The sequence below is a fragment of the Strongylocentrotus purpuratus genome, unplaced genomic scaffold, assembly GCF_000002235.5.
Source record: "Strongylocentrotus purpuratus isolate Spur 01 unplaced genomic scaffold, Spur_5.0 spur5_scaffold_19, whole genome shotgun sequence".
In the NCBI taxonomy this organism is placed as follows: domain Eukaryota; kingdom Metazoa; phylum Echinodermata; class Echinoidea; order Camarodonta; family Strongylocentrotidae; genus Strongylocentrotus; species Strongylocentrotus purpuratus.
The window spans coordinates 3,690,637-3,699,649 of NW_022145604.1; the positions used below are offsets into that span (position 1 = coordinate 3,690,637).

At 36.9% G+C, this 9,013-nt stretch overlaps 1 protein-coding gene across 1 annotated transcript; it reads left to right on the top strand.

Annotated features, from left to right (window-relative positions):
• The first annotated feature begins 480 nt into the window (after positions 1-480).
• LOC590725 (kelch repeat and BTB domain-containing protein 8) lies at positions 481-4,519 on the top strand. The gene is made up of 2 exons (XM_790320.5): positions 481-586; positions 1,614-4,519. Exon 2 carries the CDS (start codon positions 1,617-1,619, stop codon positions 3,357-3,359), a length of 1,743 nt encoding a protein of 580 aa, XP_795413.2. The 5' UTR covers positions 481-586; positions 1,614-1,616; the 3' UTR covers positions 3,360-4,519.
• Positions 4,520-9,013: the final 4,494 nt, after the last annotated feature.

The window sequence follows — 9,013 nt, forward strand, 5'->3', positions numbered from 1 at the left end:
TCTTTTTCTTTCTGATAAAAATGCCAGTTCCACCCAAATTCTGGTCGTTAATTATTGAACTGAAGAGCATTGTATGGATAGGTAAATGGATTTGTGGTAATTTTGCTGTTCATGTTTCTCATTTATTCGATTTAAATTTAGAAAGAATTTTCGTAATTGCTCCCCCTTTCACATTTCTCTCTTTCAATTTTCATCCTCGGTTGTACATTCAACGACATGATAATGAACGTGAGGGACCGAAGGTCCACATGGTTATGTTATAGAATACTCACCCAAATACAAAATAAATGGAATGAATCCAAACTGGAATGTGAGTTTGCCCACGTTGACCACATCCATGATCCTCTTCTTAGTTTCAGGTCTAAGATTTGCCATTTTTACAAGATATTTGTACTCTGTCACGTCTAACAAAGTTAATGGATGAGTTGCGTTTCGTCAGTAAATAGCTTAGAGGTCAAAGGTCAACGTCCTTGTGTTTGTTTTCATACAAGATCAAAATGATGAGACTCGCAAGTGAGGTGGATTGATTTCGGCTGATAATCAAGCAGTCAGTAACATTAAAACGAACCCAGATCGGCTATTAAACGTAAGTATAATATATATTAAACATGTATGGACAAAATAGTTTGTTTTCTGCTCTTGTTTTTTCAATGTATCAAATGTGAAGAAAGAATGTGTCGCGTCGCGTTTGTGGAGCAAGTAAGCACCCGAGCTAGCCTCACCGGCCCAGGATTGCCGCCAGGCGGGCCCCGGCTGCGGTGAAGCTACGTGGGGCTCCGTCGCGCGCCGCGTGTAGTCATGGTAGCTGTAGTCGAGAATTGAGTCTGACTGAGAGACTGAGAGTATTACTTGCACAGCACATCACATCACATCACATATCGTGCATTTCCTTGGAATTCAACAAACAATTCTTATTTCCTTGTTGGTTATTGATTCATGACGACACACAGTGTGCAATCGCAATCTGGGGCCGTAGACTAGTAGTTGAAGTAGAATTTCCTTGGATTCCTGGAAGAAGAAGAAAATGTCACAATGATGCTGGTCACTGCACTGTGACTGTCTCACTCTCACTCTCACTCACTCGATTGATAATAAATGTCACAATGTCAATGACAATGATGAATTATAATGTTCATGTTGGACGATGATGAATGAATGATTCAATAAAGTGATTAAAATTGAGGATGATGTGAATTATGTGATGATAATTAAATAACGTTGAAGTCGATGCTGTCTATGCATGGTGATCGATGATGTTGATGACTTTTTTTGTTCACTCCTTGCTATTAAACTGTCATCATTAAATGGCAGTTATAATAATTTCAGAAGAAAAAAACTAGAGGCAATGTAGATCTGTGATTGAAGAGCAGTTCAAGTTGCCAGTAACAGAATGAAGAGAGAAGTTTGAGAAGATGAATATCAGAAACAAACTGACTTAACCCTTGTTTTTTAATCTAATTTATAAGTCTTTAAACAAATTTCTTGTCTGTTTCATCTTGATCAATTGAGCTTATGCATGTCTATGAATTCCTAAGTTGAAAACAATTAGTTCCCCAGTCAAATTTAGCTTGAAAAATGAATTAATTTTCTTCCCCTTGTTTCTTTTCCCCCAGGTGATGACTAGGTACTCTGATTCTAATCATGGCTCTGTCGTACTGACCCAACTGCACTCGCTTCGGTCGGAAGGTCTTCTGACAGATGTCTCTTTGCAGGTCAATGCCGACCTATTCCCTTGCCATAGGAGCGTGCTGGCAGCATGCAGTCCTTACTTCAAGGCCATGTTTACTGGGGGGATGTCCGAAAGCCATCAGGAGACAGTGGCTCTCCAGGACGTTGAGTCATCTTCGCTGAGGCTACTCCTAGACTTCCTCTACACAGGAAACATCATCCTGGACGACCAGAACGTCCAAGATGTCTTCATTACTTCAAATTTGCTGCAGGTGGTCCCACTCATCCACTTCTGTGCAGAGTACTTGGAGAAATCTCTCAGCATCGCTAACTGTATCGGAATGTACTGCCTTGCCACCGTATACTCCTGCACAAGTTTGTTGGAAACATCCTGGGAGTACATTAATTACAACTTTATCCTTGTGAGTAAGCAGGAAGAGTTTCTGAATGCACCTGGCAACGTTGTTCAGAGCATTGCAAGCAGTCGTATGCTGAATGTCAGTTCTGAAGGAGATGTCTTTGAAGCTATGTTCCAGTGGTATGAGAAAGATCCTACTAGCAAGGTCTGTACAGCTCAGGAGATCCTTAAACATGTTAACATGGAGTCTCTTGATAGGACACAAGTTGCAAGGGCTAGGAAAGAAGGTTTAATGCCTTTGGCTTCGGAAGTGGGACCCACTACAGCAGACTCTAATCAAGGCTTTGGTAGCGGGTCACATGGTTTGGCTTCCCCGTCTTCTTTACAGAAAGCATCTGAACCTTGTTCAAGGTTGGGTATGAGTGCACAAGAGCTTATTTTAATGGCTGGCAGACATGGACGCCAAAATACAATATTCTGTGTTCATTTGCCCACCAGGAAGTGCTATTTCCTAGAATTGCCACCAATCTGTAGAACGTTTGGAGCCTTGGTGACAGTAGTGGACAATGAGGTCTATGCTATCACCAATGACTATCAAGACAAGAGCATGTTCCATTACAACCACATACGAAAGAAATGGATAGCAGTCGCCCAGCGTTTGCAAGGACGCACCGACTTCCAACTCCAGGTAGTCAACGGTAATATCTATATTTTGGGAGGACTTAACGACTGGGAAATCCTTAACAGTGTGGAATGCTATGATCCCTCTGCAGACGAGTGGAAGTTCATGACCCCTATGCCTCGCGATGTGATAGATTTTACCAGTGCGGTGTACCGTGATAGCATCTATGTTTTCTCCGGTAGCAGGACTATGAGCTACAATACCGTAACCGATCTGTGGACAGCGACCTTACCCGCGATGACTACCCCTCGGCTTCGGTCCGCGTGCGTGACTCACGGCAATGAGATATGGGTGATTGGTGGTTCCTCGGCCCAGTCCAGCACTGAAGTCCCATGCATACAGGTGGAGAAGTACCTCCCAGACGAAGGCAAGTGGGAGAACGGTGGATACCTCCCAAGCCTCATGAAGTTCTGCCTGGCAACGGTCTACCAGAATGAGCTCTACCTGTGCGCTGTCTGGTGTGGGGTGCATGAGATGGGGGTGATGGTACCTGTTCAACTCCATCCTCAGTTTGATCTCTACCTCTATAACAGCCAAGGAGCCACGTCCACATTTAATGACGTTGGTATTGATATTCCTTTGCAGGATGTTCTTTCTTGCAGCACTGCAAGGTTATTCACTGAGAACATTACACCCGTTGTGCAAAGATAAATTAATTACTTTATTTTGTTTTACCCAAGTTTTTTTAAAGGTATTATCTGTATTCTCTCTAATACCCTGTTATGTTTTTTATATTCCGATCTGAAATCATGTTTGATTACAAAATCGAACAAACAAGATTTTAGTCATGGGGGTAGTTTACAGGTATAATATTAGGGGGTACATGTATTAGTCCTGATATGGCTAGAGAAAAGGGATTTTCATGCACACCTGAATTAAGATTCTAGAATTGTTTATTTTTATATTATTAAAGTATTAATTGACATAGTTGAAGAAATTTGCTTTTCTCTGGATGTTAGTGCAACCTTGTGATTATTGTGAACGATACATGGGGGGGGGGGGGGTGTAGGCTATTTTGAAATACAGTACAAATGTTAGAATTACATTGTTGGTATCTCTTGTAGATGTACATGCTTTTTTGGGGGGGTATTTGTATGCTTGCAGTACCATCATATCCGAAGGCCTTTTCTAGAATTGTCTACAAATTACTATTGAGAAACCCATTGTGTTTGACGTGCTAGAGCAGTATTTTGTATGATCATTGCACAAAAAGTAGTGTTCCATTATTTTATAGGAACCGTTTTACTCATATTCAGAAATTTCCACAGTATGTTTAATTATGGCAGGACCATTATCATGACGGTAGACCCTAGATGTGTACAGTAGCAGCCTGGCATCGCGATGACATTGTACAGATAATTACATGGATTTTTTTTCTTAAAATTTACAATATTAAAAATATATACATTTACTGTACTCATTGTAATATAATTATCATCATTATCATCTTTTTAGTAATGTTTCCGGTAATTGTTTTGAAAAAGCAGTTCCAACAGATGTTATGAATCATAAGGTACCATAGCGCTTACAAATACAAATATATGAAAAGAGGACAAAAATGTACAGTACAGGAATGTATATCACATAGATCATTGGGGGAAAAGGCGAGTTTGAGGGATTTCTGGTTTCGTGTCATTTGTTCTTTACCTGTCTATCATTGCTAATAAGTATATTGCTTGATTGTCAAAAATCAAAATACACATTTGGTCAAAAATCTGTGTCCAAACTCTGTGAGCTGGAAAAGATTTGTTACATGTAAATGAAAAAAAGGGAATTGTCCACTGTCATCTCAAGCCAGGGAACTCTATGCCAATTTTTTTTTTTGGGGGGGGGGCTCTTTAATGACTTTCGGGGGCTCTTTTGGGCAATTCGGGGGCTAATTCGCCCCGAGCCCCCGTGTATTTTTTTCACCGTCTCAAGCACCTTTGTACATGCCTTGCTGGAACGTTTTGATCAGGCATCTTATGAATAATATAAAGTGGAAAATATAAATTCACTGTACAGTAGATACATCATATTTTTTTTTTAACGACTTTCTTCTAATTATATTTCATTTTGATTATTTACACAATGTATGCATATTGCATTTGATATGTTTTAAACATGTACATGCAAACTATTTCCATAACTGTATTAAATCATGGATCTTTTGAAATTTATTTGTTTTGTGGATATGTACATGTATGTATTTGAAGGTTAAAAGTTAAACAGACTTTGAGAATATCAGTCCAACTTTTGTTAACTCTTTGTTTGCTTTGTTCGCCGATTTGCACGGACGTAGGCGTGCCAACTTCGCATTTTTGCACAGATGTATACGAGTCAATTAGACATTCATAATACCGCTCGCAGTGTGTAGCCACGCGTTGCGTTTACTATTGTTTACATTGTATACATCGCACACTTTCCGGTAAACTGTTTTTCTTCATAGTGTTACATTCGAAATTACCGTGTATTTAGCGGTTTTCTTTGGATTTTTTTTACTGATGTTACGATGGCACCTGCTGGAAAACGTCAACGTGTGTTTAGTGTAGAGGAGGCTCGAGATCTTGTTACTATGGAAGCATGGAGCATGGACTCTGATTCCGACGAATCGAGCAGTGACGAAGACTCTAGTGATAAAAGTGTTCCCTGAGAGTAGACTGATAGAATAAGAATGAATAAAAATTAATGAAAGAGCTAGAGATGACAGCAAGAAAGAGAGTAGACTGATAGAATAAGAATGAATAAAAAAAATGAAAGAAGGAGATAGAGATGACAGCAAGAAAGAGAGTAGACAGTGATAGAATAAGAATGAATAAAAATAATGAAAGAAAGAGATAGAGATGACAGCAAGAAAGAGAGTAGACTGATAGAATAAGAATGAATAAAAATTAATGAAAGAGCTAGAGATGACAGCAAGAAAGAGAGTAGACAGTGATAGAATAAGAATGAATAAAACTAATGAAAGAAAGATGTATCCTGTCTTGCCGTCATCTTTATATCTTTCTTTTATTATCTTTATTCATTCTTATGCTATCAGTGTTTACTCTCTTTCTTGCCGTCATCTCTATCTTATTATTATTATCATTTTCCTATCTATATGTACCCTATGTCTTGCCGTCATCTGTATATCTTTCTCTTATTATCTTTATTCATTCTTATGCTATCAGTGTTTACTCTCTTTCTTGCCGTCATCTCTATCTTATTATTATTATTATTTTCCTATCAATATGTATCCTATGTCTTGCCGTCATCTCTATATATTTCTCTTATTATCTTTATTCATTCTTGTGCTATCAGTGTTTACTCTCTTTCTTTCCGTCATCTCTATCTTTTTATTATTATCATTTTCCTATCTATATGTACCCTATGTCTTGCCGTCATCTCTATATCTTTCTCTTATTATCTTTATTCATTCTTATGCTATCAGTGTTTACTCTCTTTCTTTCCGTCATCTCTATCTTATTATTATTATCATTTTCCTATCTATATGTACCCTATGTCTTGCCGTCATCTCTATATCTTTCTCTTATTATCTTTATTCATTCTTATGCTATCAGTGTTTACTCTCTTTCTTTCCGTCATCTCTATCTCATTATTATTGTTATTTTCGTATCAATATGTATCCTGTCTTGCCGTCATCTTTATCTCTTTCTCTTATAATCTTTATTCACAGTAAAGTCCTTTCATTTCATATCACTATTTCTCTCTCATAATGTCTCTCACGTCCGTTCTCCATATTTTATTCATTGCATACTCCACTCGTCAATCATTTCTGATAATAAGCTCTCTCACAATAAAGTAAATGGAAAACAATGCAATATAGTTTATATTTTAAGATTGATTCATTCTTTCTTTGTATATCTATGGCTGTGATAAATGTACTTGAAATCAATTTTATTGAGGGGTAAAGAAGGTGAGAGAACAGATGCGGTGAACATTCATAATGAGACATTTCAATAAGATGCTGATTATGTCATGTATATCACATATAATATATTATGCCTATACCATTTTTACATGCTCATACCAGTGGGCAAAATCAATAACATTCTCTTATTTCTTATTGACTTATCATGGCACAACAAAGAAAAACATCCCCACGACGTCCCTTTTCATGCCCCGCTAAACCGGACATTGACAATAACCTGGGGTAATAGGGATTTCAATGGGCAGATTAGCCCATTGTCAAGGGTGGCTGAGCGGGGTACTTTCAAGTCTCTCCCTATTGAACTTCTTTTCTTCAACAACCTAAATACTAACCTTCTGAATTGTTAGAATACTTGAGCAAGGTATGTAAAGAAAGGTAAGAAGTCCACCTTTCTAATAGATTCGATTTGAAGATGTCTTATCATTGCTAAATAAGAAATTCTAGAGGGATAAAAAACTGCCGTAAATAAGAAAAATTAAACATTATATAATTATGATTATTATAAAAATGATAATTCAAAATATAACAAATGACGGTTCATCGAAAAGCACGTTTTCCGGTCTACAACTTTGCTGCACAATATTTTTCATCATGATCATCCAGTGAAGAGTTATAGCCTCTTGATTCAGCAGAGTCAATAAAGATTCCCTCGAAATGTGTGACCCTAAAAGAATGTGGCACAGGGGGGTTTTTTAAGTGGCGCATAAAGAGTTAAGGGCAGTAATATCTCCTAAGAAAACATAAAAAATACAAAATTCAAGAGAAAATCTCAGTTTTTCAGAAAGATTCTATGTGTTTTCTATTAAACAATGAAATGTACATGTTTGTTTCTTTGTCTGCTTGTTTTTTTCAATTTGTTTGAATAATGATTCATCCCCTTAAACAGATTTCTTTGCTCTTCTGAACACCCAAGAGAGACCTCAATGAATATGAGACATGGACACAATTTTACATAAAAACTAATATGTTCCATTTAATTTTCTGTTACAAACAATTAATGATCATATGGGATAAGTCAAAGAAGAAAAATATTCTTCATGTACACACCTTTATCATTATGGAATTACTTAAAACTAAGGGATCATCTTAACTGAGATAGAGAAAGAGGGGGAAGAGACAGAGAGTTGTTGAAGAGGAGTGGTTTGAATCTTGGTCATCCATCATTTTATTTATATGAAGTTTTTAAACATTCAGTGTAACTTGTATTTGATATATACCTTGAGAATTTAAGATCTGTCAGAACCATAACTCATAATTACCTTTACATCTTTTTCCCATGTACATGTATTATGATCTTACACAATAAGTCCACAAGAAAAGTCACACACAAAAAGCACAAAGATAACATGCATGGCAAGACAAAGCACTTGGCACATCTTCAAAAATATGTATTGACCAACTAATACTGATTATTTAAGGCTATTCGTTGATTGATTTTCAATGTTTTACAAAATTACTTCATTTTACATCCATATCTTTAGGATCAATTAACAATGTCCAACAAATAACAGTACACTCCGCTAGCACACAATAAAAACATTAATGACAAAGGTTCATGTTTTGAACACATGTACATGCTATCACAATTTTACACAGAAATTACTACTTTGGAAATCCCAATTTTCAAGACCAATTATCAATGTCAAACAAATAACAGTAAACTCCTCTAGCACACACTAAAAACATAAATGACAACGGTACATGTTTTGAACACATGATATCATGATTTTACACAGAAATCACTCAATTGCTGTTCCTGACAGTGACTACCTTGGAAATCAATTCAAACAGTATGCATTAAGCATATCATGGGCTATGTTCATGAAACTTTTGACAAATTATCACTGAAATGCTACCAGTCTGGATTGATCTGAAAATATCTCTGTGTTGAAAACGCCATTGCAGGAGCTTTTTTTAAATTATTTGTGGAAGTTCAAAATTTAGGGTTGTTTCACTTTACCAGAAAATAAGGTTGTCAAATATACCCGGTAGAGATGATTTTACCCCAATCTGTTCAATAGGCAGCAAGAGCCATCATAAGAATTTGATTGTAAATAAGGGTAAAAACCTGTCTATTAAGAGTAAAAACCTGTCTATTAAGGTCATCCAAGGGAAACAGAACAAGTGGCCACTGCAAACAGGTGGCCTATGAAGAGAGAAGTCTACCAAGACAGGTTTGGCTGTACCAAGAATGGCACAAGCCTAATCAGTGACAACAACATATATTCAAAGCAAATTACAATATTCTATCAAGAACAAATGTGCAATATATACATGTACTGCATTACAAAAATACCATGTCTTGACTGGCAGTAAACTAGCATTACAGAGACTTCGGACATATGCATACATTTTCTTAATATATTCAGATGTTCATTGCAAGGAACAAATATCA

What these genes read in the sequence shown, in the direction of transcription:
- LOC590725 (XM_790320.5), top strand. Translation starts at nt 1,617, where the DNA reads ATGACTAGGTACTCTGATTCTAATCATGGCTCTGTCGTACTGACCCAA.